General features: G+C 38.1%; 3 protein-coding genes and 1 non-coding gene across 10 annotated transcripts; 3 read left to right on the top strand and 1 right to left on the bottom strand.

Annotated features, from left to right (window-relative positions):
* Positions 1-107: 107 nt before the first annotated feature.
* Rad51d (Rad51 recombinase D) lies at positions 108-2172 on the bottom strand. The gene is made up of 5 exons (XM_076304071.1): positions 2130-2172; positions 1213-1358; positions 991-1103; positions 705-915; positions 108-618 (listed from the first exon to the last, which is right to left on the bottom strand). The coding sequence occupies exons 1-5, from the start codon at positions 2155-2157 to the stop codon at positions 118-120; spliced, it is 999 nt and encodes a 332-aa protein (XP_076160186.1). The 5' UTR covers positions 2158-2172; the 3' UTR covers positions 108-117.
* Positions 1761-19463, top strand: LOC143143130 (helicase domino-like). 7 transcript variants are annotated; one of them, XM_076304064.1, is made up of 28 exons: positions 1761-2092; positions 3043-3400; positions 4797-5005; positions 5106-5814; positions 7089-7393; positions 7480-7806; positions 8046-8256; positions 8317-8534; positions 8625-8762; positions 8834-8924; positions 9157-9353; positions 9429-9530; positions 9786-10101; positions 10178-10352; positions 10434-10620; positions 10902-11038; positions 11131-11317; positions 11399-11717; positions 11815-11895; positions 12189-12428; positions 12722-13032; positions 13122-13414; positions 13503-13875; positions 13975-14171; positions 14263-14377; positions 14502-14840; positions 14944-15165; positions 16255-19463. In XM_076304064.1, exons 3-28 carry the CDS (start codon positions 4808-4810, stop codon positions 18463-18465), a joined length of 8199 nt encoding a protein of 2732 aa, XP_076160179.1. In that variant the 5' UTR covers positions 1761-2092; positions 3043-3400; positions 4797-4807; the 3' UTR covers positions 18466-19463. The 7 variants fall into 7 exon arrangements, with proteins under 7 accessions (XP_076160179.1, XP_076160176.1, XP_076160174.1 ...); XM_076304061.1 differs by having other exon boundaries at positions 14944-16143; XM_076304059.1 differs by having other exon boundaries at positions 14944-16585; positions 16670-19463.
* LOC143143923 (small nucleolar RNA snoR639/H1) lies at positions 7834-7968 on the top strand. The gene has a single exon (XR_012991293.1). It is a non-coding gene; the product is annotated as a small nucleolar RNA snoR639/H1 (small nucleolar RNA).
* LOC143143132 (uncharacterized) lies at positions 18486-24163 on the top strand. Its single transcript, XM_076304067.1, has 7 exons — positions 18486-19230; positions 20220-20255; positions 20342-20510; positions 20591-21078; positions 21165-21449; positions 21538-22680; positions 22763-24163. The coding sequence occupies exons 2-7, from the start codon at positions 20241-20243 to the stop codon at positions 23066-23068; spliced, it is 2406 nt and encodes an 801-aa protein (XP_076160182.1). The 5' UTR covers positions 18486-19230; positions 20220-20240; the 3' UTR covers positions 23069-24163.
* The last annotated feature ends 286 nt before the right edge of the window (positions 24164-24449 follow it).

The raw sequence follows: 24449 nt of genomic DNA, 5'->3' as shown, positions 1-24449 counted from the left end.
TTCTAATTTTGTACAAAATATGTATATACACCAAAGAAATTGTTAGATATCTACCTATTATGCAAAAAATAATTTGAAAACAGATAATAGTAAATATATATATACATTTACATGTTATTAAAGACACGACAAACCACAATCACTTATACTTAAAGTGCACGTAAGATTTCTTTCTAATTGAAAGCTATGCCATATAGAAATCTTTCTCCTATCAAGGTCTATTTTTTTCATTAATAATCTTGTATTAGGAACACCCAACCAATACTTCCCTAATGTTGGAATCACATCATTATAATTTTTACTTGCACTTGTGTTAGTTGATCCCTCTTCAGTGTCAGAATTCCATTGAGTAATTAAGTTAATGGTAATAATTGATAAATGAAATTCATTAGCTATAAAATGACACATACTTGCTAAATGATTTAATGCAATTGTTAATTTTTGATCATTGTAAAATTTAAAAATTATTGCTGGTAAAGAATCAATAATTATAATCCTTGTGCGACATTCTTCTATTTCTTCTTTTAAAGCAATTGTTAACCAACGCAATACTTTAAATAGTTGATGCACAGTTTGCACGTTGCATACTTTGATACGTTCCATAGCTTCATCTATAACCTAAAGTTAAAGCAGAAACCATGCATTTTATATAGCATATTTATTATATGGTTTGTAATACCACAACTGAAATATTTATGTAATACCTGCTTACTGCAATTTTTTTTTAACAAAATTTGTTTTATTCTTGAACCACAAAAATCTCTTTTTGTATCAATATATCGAATAAGGTTCTTGGTTCTAAGGGCAATATTACTTGTTATTGTTAAACACAACTGGGTTTTTCCACTTGAAGATATACCACATACTTCATATATTTGACCAGGATACAACCCACCCTTCAACAAGTTATCTAAACTATTTGATTGTATTAATAATTATTAACTTGTCAAAATTAATTTTTAATTTAATATAACATTTTATTTAAAATACCTTGGTAAATCAGTAGAAGTTATGTAGCTTAGTTCAACTTTAAGCAAATCAGGGGCACCTATTACTATTCCTCCATATTTTTTAAAAATATTTCGTTTAATATCAAGTATATCCTGTAAATTTAACCTTAAAATTATTACTTTATATTATTTAACCTGGTACTAAATTTCCTTTTGAACTACACAGTTTAATTTTTTCTTATGACAAGCTTATTGTATATACCTTAAGTGAAAGTCCTGAAAAGGTCGCCAATTTTTCAGAATTCTCGTCTATAAATTGACTAACGCTACAAATGTGTTTACGTTGTAATTGCTGTATTACTGTATTCGATAATTTCGGATCTATATCTGAATTTAATTCTGTCATATCTAAGATTTTGCGGGTGTTACTTACTATTCGCAAATTTAGTTCATAAATTTTTCATCCTAATATTTCGTTTATACTTGTATCGTAACTTTAAAATCAACCAAATACAAAACCAATATAACACAAACTTCCGGAAAATTAAAATTAACGAATCCACCGATTTTACTTAAATTCACGTGGTATGCACAAAGAAATCTCATGGAAATATAAGTTAGTTTTTAAATATTTAAAAAAAAATCATAATTGTTAAAAAAAGGGAATCAGTGGAATGTTTATCTTTGATCTTTCGTTATAAGTAGAAATTTCAAATCATTATCGCGCATACTACGTAGATCAATGTAAATATAGCAGTGGTACCCAAAAGATGATGCGCCGAGTACCGAAATGACCCCAGCGTCATTCTTACGATTGTACGTATCACATGCGGACACCTCGTTAAGGACAGTAGAATCGGGCAGAACGAGAAAAAAAGTGTTGCAAATTCGAGTATACTAATTTTCACTTGTAACTTCATCATGATTCAATTACAAACCGTTGTAGATACGATCACGCTTTTCTCTGTGAAAACTCATACAGAGTTTATCATTGCGTTTAAAAATGTGTTCAGCACACGTTGTCCCGTGAGAAGACTTCGCGCATGTATTCGTTATCGAGATACTAACTTGTTCCAATTTGGCTAGAAAATACGTACAAATACCGACACAAGAAGCATCGTCGAACGAAGGTCAACTAAAGAGTGAGTTGAAATATTTTTCTTCCTATTTTAATTTTACCTGCTTTTTTCGTACAAACGTTAAACATATGTAGTGGCGTAAATAGCACGTGGTGTGATTAAGCATGCATAGCGTGGCAACCATGTTGCGCTTACTATGAAATTTGATCGGAATCGAAGAGTATTATATTTTTTTTTTATAAGTATCTTTTGTGAAGAATAATTTTTAAATTTCGTTCGTTGAGGACGAAACAATTTATTAGATATTAAGTTTTTTTACAAAAATATTACAAAAGACGCAGCGTTCATGGATATGAATTTTTAATAAATATTTTACTCTTTACGCGATAAAATTTGTGAAGAAATAGAAAGTAAAGTGATATTATATCTACGATTACAATTACACGAATACAATATTGGATAGATGATACACGTGGCTATAAGTACATTGGCAAATGTTAAAGGAAATAGATACATATGTATGTAGATTCACGATATCAGTTTGTCTGTTTCATAAATTGCATCGATACATTTGGATAACTGCTTCATATCTGATGCCAGGAATGTAAAGTGATGTAATGCTGCGTGTAATGTATGCCCATATTTGTCGGTCACGCGTATACAGCCTTATAGAATCCTTACAAAGAGATTGTAATAATTTATTATTCTAAAATGAATTTCCCACTTCGACATTATAAGTTTCATAAGAACGTTTATTTTATGCTTAGAAAATTAATTCCTTAGTAAATAATCAGATCGAAAAGAACTTTCAATTTTAGAAAAGGGCTCTTTACGGATAAAATACGTGTCATGAATTAATATACTATATCACTTATTTATTGATAATTTTAATGTACGTAACAATTTACGTGGCTACGGATTTCATGAAATGCATAAGAATTCTACATTCAGGAATAATAGTTGCTGATTTGATTTGTTAGACGGAAAACCAGTCCTTTTAATATTTTTCTCAGTAACCAATCGGAAACGTTTCATACTGCCACGTTGCCAAGTATCCGGTTGGAACCAGCCAATCGTAGAATTGGTGCCCAGTCGGAGCGGCATCTCTCTGTGGCTTGTGTAAACGTGAAGCAGCAAGCAAGCACTCGGTCTGGCCGCGGTCGAAATTTGTCGGGAGCCGTCGCCATGTTTAGAAGTGTGTGCGTCCTTGAGCGAGTCGAGCGAAAATGTTCTGTAAAATATTAGATATAGCTCATGCACTGTACATTACGTGAGGTACCTAATTGCAATTTAACGCTCGTCGATCACGGGTGTAACAATTATTTTCGTGGATGGCTCACCTACGTCGCAGAATTTTGTGATTACATTATGGTAAGTCCGCCCTCCTATCAGACCAACGCCAACATGGCGGACGAAAAATTTCCTTTGTATCGCCGCGAGGCTCCACTGACGCAATTGCGAAAAATATATTTTCTTGGGAAGCGATACAGTTTAAAAGATTAGGGAAACCATTTTCACTGCTGAAAAGCTTGCCTGATTGACTGGCGCGACGATTGTTGTTATTGTATCAAGATAAATTGACATTTTTCTAATAAGAAGACTTGACCGCCCTGAATGCTTGATATCAGACGTTCGCGTATTCGTCGCAATCTTTTGATATTTTAAATGACATCGTCTATTTCACCCTGCAGTTGATTGTGGATACGTTCTTTCTATTTGTGATGCTGTATTTTTCAATGTGTTTTTTCTTCTGCGCAATACGCATGTTTTACAAATTCCAATGTGATGCATCAGTTGGATCGACGGAGAAATTTTGATTTCGGCGCTTTTTTCACAAATCAATTAACGTTCTCATTTCGACTCATTGGGTTTACCTTACTTGGAACAACGCTAAAATGTGCATATTTGGCCTAAAATTGTATGATAAATTGTTTACATACCTTGAATAATTGGAAAATAAAGCATTGTTAATAATTAGCGGAGTTACAGTTTATGTTGTCGCTTATTTGTGTTTGCTTTTGAATTAACGTATTTATGTTCTTTTTTAAAATTATGAACTATTGGTATGTAATTACTAAACAAATGTTGCTTCTAATATGGTCTTTTATGATTTACAACTTGAAGTTACTCTTGAATTCTTTCAATTTATAAAGTTACTCTTTTTTAACCTGGTCTGTATTTGAATATAGTATATAATTTCTGAGTAAAAGTTGGGCTATAGGTATAAACCGAATAATTATTGTAAATATTTGTATTTAATGATTTTCAAATATAATTAGAAAATATCTTGTGCACTTATAATGTAATGGTAATATATGAAAGTAAACAATGTAATATAATTTTTTATTGTCTTCAATTAGTGTTATGTTTTAACATACTAGCTTTTAATTTTTTTTTTATACATTTTATATATATATATATATATATATATATAAAACAAATAGTGTATTTATTATTTTAAATTGTATTAAAAAGTAAATATTATATATTAACTTACAGATGATATGCATGTAATTTTTTTATTTATTAGCAACAACATTATTGAATAAATACATTTTTTAATAAAAATATTTTATTTGTATGAATGCCTATAATTTCTTTTTGTACTCGTTAACAATATTTTAAGTTAGTGCTATAGGTGTAAGAAGTATAATCTGTAACGAGAAGTAATAATTTTTTTTTAAAAGCTACTTTTAACTAAAGTGGCTAATTTTTAATGTAAATATATTATAAATATTTATAATATATTTTTAAATTAATGTTATAGTGTGATGTGTAATGAGTGATAAGCAGACTGCACCTACTTTGCCGCCCCTTAGCGGGGGTGGAGGAAACAATGGGGGAAGCAACGGAGGTGCACCGCAACAAACTGTTAGTTTGCAGCAAGTTCTTGCCACTGCTCAAGGGCTTAATGTTCTCACGACTAGTGCTGGACAACAGTTTGTTATTACTTCACAGGTTCCTGGCCTTACACAGGTATATATTTGAAATGAAGTTGTTTCAATTTATATGAGTTTTATATGCAGTATCAATTTATTTTATTCCTATGTCTAACTCCATGTTTGTATTATTACAGGTTATACCAAGCAATGCAACATCAAATGCAAATATTCAACAAGTTGGCGTTACAAGAATTGTTAATATTAGTGGCACATCTCCACGTGCAAGTCCTGTGGGAGTTGCAGGTGCAAGTAGTTCACCTCTTGCATCTCCTTCTCGCCAGAATTCACCAAAAGTTGTTTTAGCAACATCACCAAAACTTGTTCGAACTTCTATGGGAAACATGTTTGTCGCACCAACATCTCAAGCCTCTATGCAGTCACCACCTGCAAGAAAAAAGTTGAAGTTAACCGATTCCACTGAAAAACCTACTGTAGGTGCTGATGATACAATGAGCTATAGAAGAAAAATTATGGAACACAAAATGAAAAGAATGCGTGCAATAAGGGAGAAATATGCTGAAAATGCGTCAGAATTATTCTTTCTTCATGCTGGAGGAAATATGATGGATTTTCAAGCTTGGAGGAAAAGACCACCGCCATCAACACCTCAATATCTGCATTTTTTACGTGAACATAGATTGGATCCAGATGATGATGATGAAGATTTAACAGTGCCACTGCCAGCAATATCAGAAATTCCATTAACACCTACAGTGACAACAACTGTTTCCACAATAGTTCCTGTGAGTCAGTGTACAGAAGTAAAAGTCTCTGGTATGAATGTTACACCAGTTGCAGTATCCACAACATTGCCTGCTGCAGTAGCTCAACTTAATCAACAAGGTAAGCATATTATCCTTATTCATATATTTGTAATTAACTTGATGATAGTTTTATATATATATATATATATATATATAACTATCTTGTGGTAGTTAACACTTTCCTAATAAAACAATACCATTTTATATTTAACACCAATCATTTTTCCTGGAGTAGTAGGAGGCACATCATTATTTTTATTCTTATAAAATATGTAAGAATTATGAAATAAAAGGTAGTTTATAATAGTGCATAATATATTAAAGCTTGGTACAAACATACAATGAACAGATTTTTATAAATTTCATTTTATCCTTTTTGGTAAATACACACATGACAGTGTGGAAAAACAATTCAGGACTTTAGTGTGCATTTTATATCAACTCTGTAATTAATTTGCGTAATAGGACACGTACCAGGTAGGCCTCAAGGGGGCCGCCATGGCATGGTATTTGCCTTCAGGGCAGCAATTCAATCTTCACCAGTCACCGTTCACCCTCCACCTACTTCTACTCTAGCACCCACGCTCATTATAGGTGATTACTGCAGGCTTATCATTTGATGTTTAGATGCATTCATTTTTTGTACAGTTCTGGTTGAATTTTGTGGACTTACTTTCAAGACCATGCATATCCTTGTCACAGACAATTTCTGTTCAATGCTTTTTGTGTGCTAAATCAAACTAAGATGTGATCGAGCTTAAATAAATATTAGCAATTGATATGAGAATTAAGTTTCACAGTTTTACAATTTACTGAGTAATTGCATTAGATATCACTTTGCACTACTAATAGGAAGAAGTTGATCACAGGTTTAACTGAATAAATATAATATGGTGGTTAGTTTTAATAACCAAATAGTAATGCATGTTGCTTCTTAACTAGCAAAAAGGTAGTCACATCTATTTAAGTGAAATACAGTAGGGTACATTTTTTAATTGTAATCATATAATCCCATGGTTCACACTCACAGTGAGTATTTCTTTGATACTGATAATTATACTTTTATTTTAAAATTAATAACTTATGCATTATGGTATCATATCCATACCAATATTGTAGAGTATTTATTCATACAATCCCGCAATCGACGGCTACTTCAAATCAATATACGTTGAAACAGTTCACTTATTGTGGGGAGATCAATTCACAGCATTTGTAAGGCCGTTCAGCAATATACTTCTCGGCCTAAGGGCGCTGTTGATACATGCATTCTAGATTTTTCAACTTCAGTTGATTTGATTTTTTTGTTAAAGATAATTATACTCATATTAAATCATCTTTTTCTCATTGCAGGGAGCGCACCAATAGTTCCAGGTTCACCAAAGCCTATAACAACAATAGCAGCTAGTCCTGTAGCAGATAAATTGTCTACAACAGCTACAACTATTACAACAACCACTACCACTACTACTGTAACTATTACTCCTACATCTACCCTTACTGCAACTACTACAACTACTACAGCAAAAACATCTACTGCGCCTATTGTTGCTCCTACCCAACCTGTTGTAAAACTTGTTAAGCTACCTGCCTCTAATGCGGCTACATCATGTGATATCACGAATAACCAAGAACAAATTGTAGAAAAGGCAAAACAGGTATAATGATTTTTATAAAGAACATACTGTTTAACCATTTAGCATTTGAGAAACAACTTCAATCAATTCATTGGTGTCATTGGTAGGAAGCATATGTTATGCAGAGGATTGCTGAGTTGCAACGTGAGGGATTATGGTCAGAAAGAAGATTACCCAAAGTACAGGAACCGCCTCGTACAAAGGCTCATTGGGATTATTTATTAGAGGAGATGGTTTGGTTAGCCGCTGACTTTGCTCAAGAACGAAAGTGGAAGAAAGCTGCAGCGAAAAAATGTGCGCGCATGGTACAGAAATATTTTCAAGAAAAAGCAATTCAAGCACAAAAAGCTGAAAAATCACAAGAATTAAGGTTAAAGAAGATTGCTAGTTTTATTGCAAAAGAAATCAAAACGTTTTGGACTAATGTTGAAAAGGTAAGCTTTTCATCAAAAAAGGATATTACCCCATACTATTAAGCCGACATTTTTAATGTATCCCAATTAGAAATGTGTGCTCGTTATGGGAACAGAAAAGTCTGCTAATTGTGTATGGTTGTATTAATTATATTGGTACAATCAAAGAATTAATGTAGAACATTTATTTTATAATATTTAAAATATTTTATGATTGTTGATAAATTTACGTGTACTTCATTCTTTCTTTTTTCTTTAAGTTGGTGGAATATAAACAACAAACGAGGCTCGAAGAAAAAAGGAAACAGGCGTTAGATCAACATTTAAATTTTATTGTTGGGCAAACAGAGAAATACTCAACATGGCTGACAGAAGGACTTAATAAAACTGACGGTTCTCAAAGTATACCAGCCTCTATGAATAGTTCGCGAATATCTTCACCGATTCCGCCTGGCAAATCTCATTCTGATGGTATATTAGTTGTATTAAATGAGTTTACACGATTTTATATGTAATATTGTTTTAATATAGAGGACTTCCAACCAAACCAAAGTTCAGACGATGACGAAGAAACTATAGCTAAAGCAGAAGAAGAATTAAAGTCTGTAACAAATCATAAAGAAGAAGTTGAGCTGTTAAAGAAGGAATCGGAAATACCATTAGAAGATCTTCTAAAAGATTTACCACCCAATTACTTGGAAGACAGGAGTAAAAGCTTATCACCTATGCCAAAAGAAACAACAGTGGAGGTGTGTTTACAAAATTTGTGTTCCAGAATTAATATATTTTAATCATATTACTTAACGTTATTGATTAATATATAATAATTCTTGAAATAGGAGAATGAAAAGACAACAGATGGGGATACGGATTTTGTTGCGGCATCGGACGAATCCTCGGATGAAGAAGAAACTATTATGGAACAAGAAAAATTGGAAGAAAATGCAGATTATAAACAAGAATTGGACGATCTTAAAGTATATATACATTTTTTAAATGTTACAGAAAAAAGATATAAACCTTTTGTATACGGATTTCATTCTTCTAGGCTGAAAATGAAATGTCTATTGACGATCTTATGGCCAAATATGGCAATATATCGGATGTTCCAATGGATGTCGATCAAGATCCTGGTCAAGGTATGGTAATGTAAATTTATTATAATAAATTATTTTTTCGAAAATAACAGTATATCAGTGATGAAATTTTACCAATCCTGATGATTCAAGAAATGGTATTCATTTTTTGATTCTTATTTTTTGATGTGACTCGAGGCATTTGTCTGAGATATCTAACATATTTTCAAAAGCGTAGCAATGAAGGAAATTGACTACAAAATTAATGTGTATAATATAACTCTAATTTATTTAGAGTCGGATAAAGAAAGCACGAAAGAAGATGAAGGTCAAGAGAATGAGGATGAATCTACCAGTAACGAAAGTGAAAGTGAAGAAAGCGATAATGAAGTCGGAGAGCAAGAGTCTCAAACACAAAGCGATAATGAAGCTGATATTGGACTTAAATCTCTTTTAGAAGATATATCTATGGAGAAATCTGCAGTTGACAAGGTGAAATAATGTTTTTCACATGCCTATATTGTATTTAATCAAAAAAGATTTTAACATAGTAGCGATCTGTTGTAGACTGCAGACATGGATCACTCAGAAGCTCACAATGAAATGGATAACGTGGCGGCATTGGCAGAAAGTATTCAACCTAAGGGGAATACTTTACTTACTACCAGTGTAAGTTATTTCAATCATATTCCTCACTTAGTGAAATTTTTAAGAATTGAATCAGCCTTTCAATCCAAGGTGATGTAGCAGCAGTTTACTTGCACATAACCATTTCCGAAAGGCAGAATAAATGTGATGTTGCTTCTCGATAAATAAATTAAACCATTGATTTATTTTAAAACGTCATCTCTACAATTTAAGTAATTTAGGCAAATTTAAATTACTTTTTAAATATCGCATAATAAAACTTACACAATATTCTAGGTTGTTACAAAAATTCCGTTCCTTTTAAAACATCTTCTCCGAGAATATCAACACATAGGATTGGATTGGCTTGTTACGATGTATGATAGAAAATTGAATGGCATTTTGGCTGATGAAATGGGTTTGGGTAAAACTATACAAACAATTGCTTTGCTCGCACATCTAGCGTGTGAAAAAGGTAACTGGGGTCCACATCTTGTAATAGTACCAACATCTGTAATGCTTAATTGGGAAATGGAGTGTAAAAAATGGTGCCCTGGCTTTAAGATTTTGACTTACTACGGAACACAGAAAGAAAGAAAGCAAAAGAGAACAGGTACTAATTGGTTGTTAATTATGTACAACAAAAATGTTAAAAAACACTGTCATATGTTTGTTATTTTCCGTCTTAGGTTGGACAAAACCTAATGCTTTTCACATATGTATAACATCGTATAAATTGGTTATACAGGATCATCAAAGTTTTAGAAGGAAAAAGTGGAAATATCTGATATTGGATGAAGCTCAGAATATTAAAAATTTTAAGTCACAGAGGTGGCAATTGCTACTGAATTTTCAAACACAGAGGTAAATATTTAAAATTCTATGGAAGGATTGCATATACATATTGTGAATAATATTTTACGGAAAACCTTTTATTTTGTGCAGGCGATTATTGCTTACCGGTACACCTCTTCAGAATAATTTGATGGAGCTGTGGTCTTTGATGCATTTTTTAATGCCAAATGTATTTCAGTCGCATAGAGAATTTAAAGAATGGTTCAGCAACCCCGTTACAGGAATGATAGAAGGAAACAGCGAATACAATGAAAATATTATTCGTCGTCTACATAAGGTCTGTACGTAGTTTGTTCTCGAAATTTATTTATTGAAATAATTGATAACTCGCTACCGACACAGACACGAGATAATGTGTTACGCGTCTGTTTAATACAAATAGCGAGATATTAAAAAAGTTCTTCATTAAAACTCGCGTGTCAATATATGTACATGGTATGGCATACGAATCCTGTCTGGAGAAACAATTCTAAAATAACATCTAGTAAATTTTTTTCCTTTTATTTTCAAGAGTTATTATAGTTTTTTTTATTTATCCGGCAATTGTATTTTTTGCAGGTCTTACGGCCCTTTTTATTGCGAAGATTGAAGACAGAAGTAGAAAAACAATTACCTAAAAAGTACGAGCATGTTCTTATGTGCCGTTTGTCAAAACGACAGCGATATCTATACGATGATTTTATGTCTAGAGCAAAGTAAGCATTATACTTTGTATATCTTTATTATATCGAAAAAGTTTTTAATCGTGGAGTAATATTCAATTGTTTCTTTTTATATTTTCTTTCAGGACAAAAGAGACTCTGGCCAGTGGTAATCTACTGAGCGTCATTAATGTATTAATGCAATTGCGGAAAGTGTGTAACCACCCGAACTTATTTGAAGTGAGACCTACAGTGTCACCATTTCAAATGGAAACTATTGAATATGTTACTGCCTCCCTAATATGGAGTGCTCTTGATTACGATCCATTTAAGGTAATAATTTGGTACTTCACATTTTCATTTAGGTTATTTATACTTTTAAAAACCGAAAAGAAAAATGTATTTATCTTGCAGCATATCGACTTATCTAGTATTAACCTTTTATTATGCGATTTGGAGTTTACCCTTACTGCATTTGCGGCACATAGAGTAAGACGATTGCAGACGCCACGAAAGCTTATAGAAGAAATAGATAGTCAGCCGGAACCGCCGCCGAGATGTCCACCTGGAAAAATTAAAATCAACGTTAGATTGTCTAATCAAGTTAAACCGCCAACTGCGCCTCAACAAACTCAAACAAAGTTAAAAAATTTCGCTGGCATATTACCTACTCCAAGGGTTGGGACATCCCCTTTAATAAAAACAATAAACAATCAAAGCACAACAGGACCGGGTAATTGACAATAACATTAAACTTCTTAAGATTACATTTTCTCAGATCTTCAAAATTTCTTTCTTATAATTTACTATGTCTATATTATTGATCGTAGGTGTTACATTAAGAGTAGCAACTGGTCAACAATTACAAGGATATTCGGTACAGTTAGTGCAGCATCAGGGTAGTGTAAAAGGTAATAGTTTTGGTTTATTTTACAGCTTTTTTCACACGTATATGTTACATTTATTTCTAAAATCTTAAACCCTTTGCATCATCGATCAGTGGTTGCACTCAAACTGTCGCTGTGTAATCATTCTTGCAATGGTGCTAGAGAAACTGATCTTGGGCCAGCTTGTTTATAGTATTCCCATTATATAGGCATTCTAGAACCGAGAGCACATTAACAAAAACTTACATATCGTTATAATGTACCATTTGTAAATCACAGTTTGTGTAAAACATTTGTTGTGTTTGCTTCGAAAATAGCCATTCCTGTTGGAACACTAGCACATAACCCACAAAGTACAACAGTGACACCAACTACAGCAGCAACGAATGCACAGAGGATTACAGTAGATGGACTGCAACGACTAGCCACGCAGACAGTCACAGTTAAACAAGGTGATTCCGTCCAAAGAATAGCAGTGCCTAGTTTTGCACAGCTGGTTCAAACATCTACTGGTAGACATATCATTCTGACTTCGAATCAGCAAAACACTAACACAGGTTTGTCCCATGAGTGCTCGTATCCTACTGACTCCCATTTGTGATCCATGTTCAAGGCAATGTGAACTTACCCAGTTCCTCTTTCATGTTATTTATATGCACATTTAAATGAATGTTGTTAAAAGTAATACTCGTTCAAAGAATAATACAAAATGCATGACTATCAATAATGTTTCCTTATGTTTGTGAAGAAAAATCACCATCATAATTCTAAAATTTATATTTTGTATATATTGTTCAGCCACTTTTAAATTCATAAATCACACGTACCTAATATCATGCTATTCTTGCAGTTTCGTTTCCAGTAATGACGCCAAGCGGGCAACGTTTAACAGTTTTATCAAAATCTTTGATGGGCCTATCTACCTCGGCAACTACAGTAAATAAAGTTGTAGGGGGAGTAGTAACAACCACAAGTGGGGCAAGTGGAAGGCCCGTAATGAGAGTGCCACCTCTGAACGTTACTGCTTCTCAAGTGCAATCCCCTGCTGGTAATGGACAATCGCCACAACAATCGATTCGTTGTGGCATTGTTACCAGACACGCACAAAAAGAATCTGAAAAGGCACAAACGAAAGAACGTCCAAAGTCTGAGTTTTATCTGGTAATTACCTCAGTTAGATGAACCTTCGAACGTTCTCTATATGGATTTTTTGCGTTACTTATATTCACGAGTCGATAAACTTTCTGCAGCCACAATTAGAAGAAGAACGGAAACAAAGAAGACAAGCCAAACTTCGTCTTCTCGCGAAAATCAACGAAAGAAGATGCGCAGCATGTCCTCTGTACGGGGAAGATTTGTTTATGGCATTGCGAATTGGAAAACCAGCTACAGCATGTCGATGGCATAATGGTTGGGTTCATTGCGCCAGTGCTAAAGACAATGCCCGTACACGAAAGCAATATTTTTCTCGCACAGAAGCACTCGCGGAGGCGATCAGTAGTACAGAACAAATCGTCGAAGAGCTTAAAGAAGTTTTTGAAAGGTACGCGTATAAATAAAAATTTGAAAACTTTGTATTTTTTTAAAATAATTTTTTATTCATTTTCATGTAACGTAACCGTATTTTACAGATTCGTTGTTCATGTTCCTGCTGTGTGCGCGCCCACGCCACGTTTCCATGTTTCTCATCCACCTCCACATAAATTGTTCAGTCAACGACGTATGCAAATAGAATTGCAACGTCAATTATCTCCGAAATTTGCATTGTTCCATCCAGTAGCTAGTGCAATGATGACTCAGTTCCCAGATCCCAGATTGATACAGTACGACTGCGGGAAATTACAATCCTTGGATCGACTTCTCAGGAAGCTTAAGTCTGGGAATCACAGAGTTTTAATTTTTACACAAATGACAAGAATGTTGGACGTCCTGGAAGCTTTTCTTAATTTCCATGGCCATATATATTTGCGTTTAGATGGTACTACAAGGGTAGATCAACGACAGGTAATAATCGGTTACTATAAAAGTTAGTTGTCCTTCTTTTATTTGTACTCTCGGTTTTTATTTTTTCTAACATGTTTCATTTAATTACAAAAAATATAGGTTTTGATGGAGAGATTTAACGGCGACAAACGAATATTCTGTTTTATTTTGTCAACGAGATCCGGAGGCGTGGGTGTGAATCTTACAGGAGCAGACACCGTTATATTTTATGACAGCGATTGGAATCCTACGATGGATGCTCAAGCACAAGATAGGTGTCATAGAATAGGTCAAACACGGGATGTACATATCTACAGGTATGTGCAGAAATATCAGTATGAAACAGTTTCTGTATTGACAAATGTATTATAAATACATTAAATTACTATGTGTGTTACCATATTTCAGATTAGTAAGCGAAAAGACCGTGGAAGAAAATATTCTGAAAAAAGCCAATCAAAAAAGACTACTCGGAGATTTAGCTATCGAGGGTGGTAACTTCACAACAGCTTATTTCAAGAGCGTGAGTGTTGCAGTAATTGTTCGAAATAAAAAAATATTTTCATATTCCACTGCATATGTTGTATCTTTACTTTTGTGCGTGTGTGTGTTATCTGTAATACATGTTACAATTAACATTTCCACAGTCTACGATTCAAGATCTCTTTAACATCGATCAAACGGAGAACGATGCGACAACACGGATGGCCGAAGTGTTGGAACAGAATCGAGATCGCGAGAAATATCTGCAGAAGGACGGTCAAGGATCGTCTCAGAATGTGGAGGATAAAGTGGCGATGGGTGCACTGGAAAGTGCCCTTGCTGCCGCTGAGGAGGACCTCGACGTCCAAGCTGCGAAGACTGCCAAAGCAGAGGCTGTCGCCGATTTGGCGGAATTCGACGAAAATATACCTTTGGATGACGCGGATAAGGACGATATGCAAGTCAGCAAGGCTGAGCTCGAAGTACAAAACTTGGTATCTCAGGTAAGGATAATGTAATTATTGTACTATTCGCGAACGGAATTCGATTGAAACGTGGCGATCCGCAACGAAGATGTTTGCTGAGAATAATTTATCTTGCGTTTAGCTCACACCCATAGAACGTTACGCGATGAAGTTCGTCGAGGAATCGGAAGGTGCTTTCTCCGCGGCACAGCTTGCAGCAGCGGAACGCGAGCTGGAGGAGCAGAAGAAAGAGTGGGAGTTGGATCGGCTGCGAGCGTTGCGCGAGGAGGAAGAGAGACGAATGCGGTTGGCCGATGACGATGAGAAACCATTGACGTTCGGACGCGAGGACGCGCAGAATCAGGTTAATAGTGCTAGTAATTCTAAGAAATTAGTGAATAAGAGACTCCCGCCGAATAGAAGGAGGAGGAGGAGGTCGCGTAGGAATAATAGTAAAAGTGCTCAGGAATCGGATAGTGAATCCGAGACCACCACAGAGTCAGAATCAGAGTCTCAAGAGGACGTTGTGGAAGATAGCCTCGACGAAGAATCGAGTCACACCGAGAGTCAAAGTCAGGGTGATGAGGATGACGAAGAGGAGGAGGAGGAGGAGGAGGAAGAAGAGGAAGAGGAGGAGGAGGAGGAAGAGGGGGCGAACGATCAAAACGATTCCGAGAGAGGGGGTTATCGGAAACGTAAGAACCGTTCGAACAAATCGTTCAGTCAGAATCACTTTGATCTCAATAGTCCAAGAACGAGATCTAGAGGTAACGTGAAGATAAATCTATGGACGTTGGACGTGAGTCCGATTTTGCCCGGTATAAAGCCCAAGTGTCGTGGTAGGGCCAGCAATCTTCGCAAGCAACGCGAGCTCGAAATGAGAATGAAAGCGGAGCAGAGCTTTGTTTTGCCGTTGCCTCCCTCTTCGTCGAGCCCTAAGAAATTGATCAACGCGAATACGTCGAGTAAGCCGGACGACGAACACGGTGCTACGACTCTGAAAGTATCGACACCGGATTCGAAACTCGTGGACGCGGAGAGTAGAAAACTCTCCTCGCCTACGAAAGCCTTGGCCGAGAGCGTCGAGAATTGCAAAACGGTCGTGAATCACTGCGGTGTTGCGATATCGTCCTTGCCGAGGGGAAAATTTCGGAAAAGCGTGGACGCGAAGGAGGAATTTAATCCCGTTGTACGTCTGAACACATTAGACACGGAAACGAGTTTACGTTCGGATGACTCGGCGTCGAGCGCGTCGGAGCAACGTAACGCGTCAGAATTCAACGAGACGGATACGGTTAAAATCGATGTCAATTCGACGATGAATCGGTTAGACGCACCATCGGTATGTATCGCACGGTCCGTGCATAAATCGACAGTGCAGTGTAACGATCTCGGAAACGATACAACCTGTAGCGAAGATTCTGAAAATCTTGACCCCAGTTTTATTTCACAGAGTCGTAGCTCGTGCTCGTCGGCGGTAGAGTCGGGCACTTTGAAAATGATCTTCGACGCCGAACTGACCGAAGAGATCAATGTATCTGAAAATTCGTTGACCGCTTCCTTGAAGAGCGAGAGAGTCGTCCAAAGCGTGGAAGAGGCCGCGGGTAAGTTGCGCGAGCCCGTGTCAGAAAATCTCAACGGTAACAAGAGGAACGGACGTTTAAAAGAGGACCACTCGGAAGACGAGACCGTGGAAGTTACGGTCGGTGACGACGAGAACGTTGCAAAGAGCGACTCAAGGATTCCGAGTCTCGTCGGGACGAACGCGGATGAACCGTTGACGAGTAAGGAGCAATCGGACGACACTGTTTTAAATTCTAACGCGAAGAACGCGTTCGTTAACGAAAATGTATCCTTTTCTGTGATAGAAACAAGCTCTAGTCAGGAGGTCGGCAGTAAAGAGAAAAAATTCGTAAAATTGGACGAAGACGATGACAAGGTGGAGTCGATGTGTAGCAACGACGATAAATCGCCACCTACTTCCTCCGCGCAGTATCTCGATTCGAGCGACTCGGCCGAGTTCGATACGAACGTAGACGGTAAATTGAAGTTTCGTAAACCGGACGCGGGATCATCTTACGGGATGACCACGAGAAGCGCGAAGACGATCGTTGCCGTGGATAGTTTCGAGAGCAAGGAGACCGACGTTCAGGTGTCGTCGAGCGAGCCGAGCGAATCGAGACAGAACCAAGATGGCGAGCTCACGAATTCGAACGTCGTCGTCACGCGCAAAGAGACGAACAAGGTAGCTTTGATCAGGAGACCGGACACACCGAGGCCTAACGTGGAACAGGGCAGGATCACGAGATCGAGTGCTGGCCGTTCGTTGACGCCTCCGCCGAGCAACAGTCCCACGAAATCGATTCACAGAAGACGACCGGACACACCGTTACCGGAGTTCTTGAGATCCTCACCGCGGCCGGTGACAAGGTCCACCGCCACCGTGAATTCGCCGGTACGAAACGAGGAACAGAACACCGTTACGTCTTACGAGAAACCTACGACCCGTAGCTCGAGATCCTTGGACAACGGTTTCGCGAACCCTGTACTTCCGTTTCGTAGAAGTAGCTCGATACCACCGATGAAACCGTCGTCGGACACCAAAGACGGTGGTGGTAGTCCCATCGCGTCCAGGTCGAAAAGGACCAGCGAGTCCTCGAGCGTGAACGTAAGCACGGTGAAGAGACGACCCGACACACCAGTTCCTACCGTCGAACAAGCGTCGAGAGTCACTCGGTCTGGCTTAAGTTTCACGTTGAATTCCGGGAAATCGAGCCCCAATCACGTGTCACCCCTAAGGACTTCGAAACATGTACGTAAGGGGGATCCTCCCCCGTCTTGCGATTCGAAGATACAGGAAGCTTCCCTTTCGCCCATTAAAACGGAAACGTTGAACACGGACTCGAACGGGAACGCCGTGGCCGCCGAGGACTTCGCGAAACAGGACGACACCAGTTTCACGGAATCGAACGAGAAACCTCAACGAACGGCCAAAGTGGTGGCGATACTCACCCTGGACACACGTAGCAATCACAACAACAAAGCGTCCGGTTCTGTTCACGGGAAGACCTCGAATTGCAGCATCACCGACGCGAAAACCATGAAAAAGAATACAGATACGAATTCCAACGCGTCCGAGTCACCGACCAAGAATTGCCTGATGAGGATCTCGGACGTTACATCTAATTGTAAATTAGACGCGTGGTGCGGTCCTGGATTGGACACCGGTTCCAGGGATCATCGCGTGGCCTCGAACGTACTTTCGAACGTAGCAAGTACTTACACGAATTCCGCTAAGAAATCGTCCACGGTGAACAAGAGCGCGTCGCCGTTGAATTCGAAACTTAAAACGGATAAGGTTCCGTTGCCCGTGCAATCGACGGTGATAGCGTTGGTCGATCTGGACAACGACCCCAATTACGACTCGTCCGACGGGTCGAAGAGGTTAAGAAGGAAAATCAAGCGTACGCGGTTAACGTCGTTCGCGAAGCCACTGATGACCACCGGCAAGACGGCGAACGAAACGCAAATGGACGACGAGGAGGAACAGATACCGCCATCGAAAAAGTCTGTTCGTTCTCAGCTGTCGCCACCACCACCTCCCACCCCTCCTCCTTCGCAGACGGCTCAATTGGAAAAGATAAGCAGCGGCACCGTATCTTGAGTCTCGCTGAAACTTTATCGCTGCAACATTTAGCAGCGCGTTTTGTATAAATATTCCTCGGTGGGGTTCGAGTACAAACGAACCATCCGCCATTTTCGCGACGCGCTCGCTCGAAAGGCGAGCGCCCGCGTCGTAATCCAGAGTTATCCAATTTTCTTTTCATTTTCTTTCCTTAAGTTTCACGTAATCCTCTTGTATATACACACACACACACACACAGACAGACACACGCACGCATAACCGAAGGAAAGAAAAGATGAAAAAAAAAAAATAAGAATGATGTGAAACCGAACGAACGTTCTCTTTACGTTGTACTGAGTACACACCACACACGTACACGTACACACGGACGCGTGCGTGCGCGCGCGCGCGCGCGTGTAATATTTTTAGCATTGTAAATTTGTGCTCTCCCGTTAAAGGTTGCTCTCGAATGCCTTTAAGCGACATTGTAATTTATACTTGGTAATAAGAAAAAAAAAGAACACGAAGGATGAAGAGGAAGAAGTGTAAGACACATCCGCGACTGTATCATATTAGGGGATAGTAACGAGAATTCACTCACATGTACACACAGCAGACACGCATGTATACACACACATACACACAGGGGACAGATACACACATATACACACACACATCTTGTAGCTTAGTTCATTAGTGACGCCGCAGAAATTGATCGCGTTTCCGCGATCGTTTTTGCGACGATTGATCGTATAAGAGAAAAAAAAAACAGAAAATGGAGTAATAGGCAGAATCGATTCGAAGGTAACAGAGAAACAGCAAAAAAAAAGTAATACTGTGAATGCGCCGTACTTTGCTCTCGTGTAACGCTTTGTACATTACATAACTCGCAAGGTGACGACCTGATTACATGCTAGACTTAAGGAGTTATTCGTTTAATGGTATGCCCCACTGTAATATTTAAGTTGCGTGCCTGTATTTTGTATGATCGAGTGAGTCCGAGGAAGGAAATAAACAAAATAATTCCTTGCTACGAAGATGATGTGTTTTCTTATTTCTTGGTGCGTTTCCAAGTCTGTTCGATCAAAGGTTCAGTTCCGTTTTGGTGTCAAAATTTGCTCAGTGTGCTTGGTTATATATACACATACGTCGAGATCATCGAACGAACGACGATCTTGCGTTCCCGCGATGTTTGGTGTGGCAAGGCTAACATGACCGCACATTAAAGAGAAAAGAAAGACAGATTTTTGCAACTTAGATATGATATAATATAGCATGCAGTAGAGAAGCTCCAATAATTATTTCGAAAATGGCACCAAAACACTGCCTTTGCCATTCCAAACTTGGAGTCAGCCAAGGTATAAGCAGGCACATTAATGAGCGTCTTGCACGACATTCGAGAATCAAAGTGACAGAAAAAGTATTTATGCGAGATCAAAGTAACGAGATGTTTAAAGAGAGACGAGAATGAGCCTTTGAACGAGCAAAGTGTTATGCACACTTCCTATGTACATTCCCTAGACACTCCAAGATCGTTTATTTGTTCGGTTAACGTTGCACTCCTGCGATTTTCTTTGCTTTTAACAGACGTTGTTACGAAGATGCGCGTAAAGACGAAGAGGAAACCAATTTCGTTGGCTCAAAGTATTTCGAATATTTTCATAGTTCAAAATTAAACACACAGTGTGCACCACGCTCGTTCTTTGCAAACTTTCTTTTATGTCTTCTCGAAGCAGATTTTTTATTATCAATCCTCGAATTAGATCTGATAGTCGTGCTTTAATATCTTGCAGATATGGTTGTCGGACGACAATATGGAGCAAATGCCGGTTAGTATAAACTCTACCTTTCGTATATCAATTTTCATTTCTTTTACGAAGTATACGAAGTTACATAAATTTATTTTAATCGTCAGATGTGGTGTCCACCAACGCCTCCAACAACGGATAACGATGTTTACATAGACTATTCTTTGGGATTCCTTTATGAAAACTCGCCTATGTCGGAGGCCCAATTGCCTCCGATATACATTAAGAAAGAACAAAAGAGAAGTAGAGTCGACGTTGGAGTCACCGATCGCGATGGTAAGTGGATACAAAATTTACCTACGATTGGACCATTCTTCTAACGATTGTGTAATAACCGAGCATAATTGATTTGTTAGGACGACGAGCGGTTAAGATGCGACACAAAGAGGAGTCGGTATACGCGCCGAGATCGTTATTCGATCGGCCTTCGCCAGCGTTGATGAAGATGCGTCGTGACATGAAGTTACACAAACATCGTGCAATGGTTCGACCACCGATTCCAATACCAGGCATAAAGCCATCCCACATGTCAAAATCGTCCGCGGATCAAGAGCACATTTTAGATTGGATGATACACGAGGATTGGGCCCTTCTTCAAGCAATTCAAATCTATCAAGGACTACCTCTGAACCTAATGATTTTGTCCCCCGGCCACACACCTAATTGGGACTTAGTTGCTGACATAGTTAACAATACTTCTCGAATATACAGGTCTCCTAAGCAATGTAGAAGCAGATATGAATCGGTAATAGTACCGAGAGAAGAAGGGAAGTTACTGTACGATACCACGCCGAAAAAACAAAAAAAACAAAAAGGCGTTTACAAGATGCCTCAGGTGTCCGAGGTATATTACGAAATTTTTATTGTACATTTGGAGGGGGATGATTGTTGGCAAGCAATGCTTATGTTTTTTTAATCGTCTTCTTTTAGCAACAAAGTAAAACAAACAGGCCAATGAAAACATCTCAGTTGTATAATCAGGATAAAAATCATTCGTTTACATTAATGTGCTGTCAAAGATTCGATACCATAAAATCAGTTTCCAATAAGAGAACGCCCACCGTTAAACCGCTGCTCGTCAATCCGTTGATGAAGAACCCCACCAACGCTGCAGTTTTAGCCGAATGTGGTATTCAGTATGATAATCCATTGGCTCCCATAGAAGTTGCGACACGACGTGCCGACAGGATCGCGAAGGAGAAGCTCAAGCACGCTGTTAGTACAACAGAATGCAGCATTTTATTGATTGCAAATCCTAAAGATTGTTATTCTATAAGTCGTATAATATATTTTATACAATCAGGTTTTAACGGCTGAGCAACAGCAACAAGTAGCCGCTCGTCTGCTGCAGCAGCAGCAACAGCAGCAACAGGCTCAACAACAGCAGCAACAGCAGCAGCAGCAACAGCAACAGCAGCAAATCAAACTGCAGCAACAACAAGCCCAACAAACTGCATCGAGTACTTCAAGTCCTCAAGTGCATCAATTGACTCAGGTTGTTACCACCGTTGCAACAACTGGCCTGACCACAATGAAAACTGTTACAACGATGACTAATGTAACTACGTGCGGTACAACGGTTGCCACATCGACGGTAAAAACTCGACCAGGAGGAACACTGACTATGCAAGATGCTCGGACTACACCGACTGTAGTTAGCGTTGCTAATCTTCAAGCTGCACAAAGAATTGCGACAGCGAGTTTGGTATCTGCCGCGCAAAGTTCGCCTGCGACTACGCAGAAGGGAATTGTCGGGGTTACCGTAGCGACTGCCTCTGGTAGTAAAACGTTAACTGCTGCACAGCTACAGTATTACAGACAGCAACAAGTTTTACTGCGACAGCAGCAACTGAAGGTGTTGCAAGCCCAGGCTGCGAGTGGTCAGAAAGTATCAGTGGCAGTTTCTGCTGCTGCTACGCAGCAAAGAGCCACGCTGATGAAGCAGGGCATAACTGCTGGTACCGTTGCACAAGCGACGGTCGGAAAGCAGACAGTAGCACGTGCGGTGTCGGAAACCGAAATGGCTGCTCTGATCAAACGACAGGCGTTGCAACAGCAAGCGAAATCGGTCGCTCAGGTACAAGTACCTGCGCAAGCCGGCCTTACACCGGCGCAAATATTCGCACAAGCTGGCTTGCAAGTACAGCAAGCAGCAACATCGACCGGTGGTACGCCAGTCGCCACCTTGGTGAAAGCTGCGAACGTTGCCGGTGTGCGTACAGGGACCCCTCAACAAATACGTCAGCTCGCTCTTCATCCTCAAATTATTACACAAAGAAAATTACCGGCGCAGAAAGTTGCACAACTGACACAAGTGTCCGGAAAAACTGGCGTTCAGACGCAGTTGATCGTGCAACAAAAATCCTTACCGGCAACCATGACGGTACAGCAAATACAACAAGTTATGAAACACGTTCAACCATCGGCAATGCAACAGTTTACACACGTATGTAGTGTTTTTTTACTACTTTTATTTATTTTTTTTTTTTCGAACGTTTCTCATTTTTTACACGTTATTACAATTTTAGGTCTCTACGGGACAAACGGTTTCTCAACCTGGCCAAGTGGTGTTAGCAAAATCTCCGTTGCAGACACGGGTAATACCTGTCGCATCGGCCGCTTTAAAACAAACGATTCAAGTTGTGACCGCAAGTAGCGCTCAGTTGCGTCAAGCTGCACCCGCTCAAGGGAAACCAATTGTTACAACCGCAAGAGGCAGTCCTGGACCTAGTCAAGTTAGATTGCAGACTATCGCGCATCCTGTTCATCCTCAACAAGTACAGCAGCAACAACAACAACAATCGCAAACTCAACAAGACGCTCAACCGAAGTGAATGTGCTTTACAACTACTATCGCTTGAATAGATCAAGTATTATGAACTTCTTTTAAATTCACGTCGATCCGATAAAACCTTGTCGAACTACAGATTGAATTTGACCGCTCTTGAAACAATGAGAACATTCCAAAAGATATTGCATATAAGTTAATTGCAATCAGTTCGATCCTTTTATTATAACCGTACTTTCGTATAGACGATGCATTGACTACAATGCGTGTGCAAAGAATAATGCCTTTGACGTTTATGTGGTGAAAGATATCATCTTTTCTAGTTTAATTTTATTTGTGGAGTGTGACGTATCGAATGCAGCACGATAACTATTTCATAGGTAGATCAGTATTGAGATCTCCTAGTTTGATTATCGTAGTATATTGTCTTTCAAAATTTGCTGGCCGAATTTGTATGTAATATTAATTACTTACAAGAACTCTGTTATACGTCATTATTTTTTGGAATTACGAGATAGCATTACTGTAAAGTTGTTATAGCAAATGTCATAATTGTTTACTGAATACCCATGACACTGGTGACTATTGTGGAATTACATACTTGATGCAATTTAATGATAGTTTGTTGTTTATCCTTTTGATTTCATCGAAATTGAAGCCTGATTGAGATGTACATTCGCATCTTAGTACTTAATTGCAAAATTTCGATAAAATAGATTTATAGTACTAAACGGTGCGATTTCGTTTAAGGGAGTATGTATATCAGTTTTGATTTTAATATATTATTTCACGTGAAATAATTAAGTATTTTACAGAAGATATCCTTGCAATGCTCCGATTGTGCAGCAAACTTATTTTTTTTTGACTTTGTAAAGACTAGCACGAAACGATTTAGCCTCAAGAAATACGCTTAACTTGTCGATACACATAAACGAAGAAAAAAAGAGTACAGACGAAGCTACGACTGTATATGTATGTACCTATAGTTACCTGTAGGATTTAAAAATTTCGTTCGATGATGCGGTGTTTATACTAGGATCTTTATCGAATTGTGTAAGATTGTACTAATGATAATATATAAATATGTATAATTCGTGTATCATAGACGCTAAAATAAATCTCTCGTAAGTAAGTCCCAGTACTTTGTACACGGTATACATATGATAACAATGGTACCAACAAATTTACCATGAATAATTCATTATACCCATTTTATCACATGTATAATTAAGTGTGATGGTATATCTATATCAGTATTTCGATGCTTTTTGCATTTTATATAAAAATATAACAATCGATATAAATAAAAATTCAATTCAAAGCAAAAACTACTTTAGCGTGTAATCGAATGCATGTATGCGTTCAATAACTATTGCGACTGTTACTTTCCAATCATTGCCACTAAGGCTTCATTTCATGTTGATAAA

This window comes from Ptiloglossa arizonensis, chromosome 2 (assembly GCF_051014685.1).
Source record: "Ptiloglossa arizonensis isolate GNS036 chromosome 2, iyPtiAriz1_principal, whole genome shotgun sequence".
In the NCBI taxonomy this organism is placed as follows: domain Eukaryota; kingdom Metazoa; phylum Arthropoda; class Insecta; order Hymenoptera; family Colletidae; genus Ptiloglossa; species Ptiloglossa arizonensis.
This window is presented reverse-complemented; position numbering and strand designations above follow the sequence as displayed.

Excerpts from the sequence above, each read along its gene's own strand:
- Rad51d (XM_076304071.1), bottom strand. The coding sequence starts at position 2,157 with ATGTTTAACGTTTGTACGAAAAAAGCAG. Across the intron at positions 1,359-2,129 it reads CGTTTGTACGAAAAAAGCAG|ATATGACAGAATTAAATTCA; the intron begins GTAAAATTAAAA and ends GCAAAATCTTAG. Across the intron at positions 916-990 it reads ACTTCTACTGATTTACCAAG|TTTAGATAACTTGTTGAAGG; the intron begins GTATTTTAAATA and ends ACAATCAAATAG.
- LOC143143130 (XM_076304058.1), top strand. The coding sequence starts at position 4,808 with ATGAGTGATAAGCAGACTGCACCTACTTTGCCGCCCCTTAGCGGGGGT. Across the intron at positions 10,102-10,177 it reads AAGAAAGCAAAAGAGAACAG|GTTGGACAAAACCTAATGCT; the intron begins GTACTAATTGGT and ends TTTCCGTCTTAG. Across the intron at positions 11,039-11,130 it reads GATTTTATGTCTAGAGCAAA|GACAAAAGAGACTCTGGCCA; the intron begins GTAAGCATTATA and ends ATTTTCTTTCAG.
- LOC143143132 (XM_076304067.1), top strand. Across the intron at positions 21,079-21,164 it reads AGATGCCTCAGGTGTCCGAG|CAACAAAGTAAAACAAACAG; the intron begins GTATATTACGAA and ends GTCTTCTTTTAG. Across the intron at positions 22,681-22,762 it reads CAATGCAACAGTTTACACAC|GTCTCTACGGGACAAACGGT; the intron begins GTATGTAGTGTT and ends TTACAATTTTAG.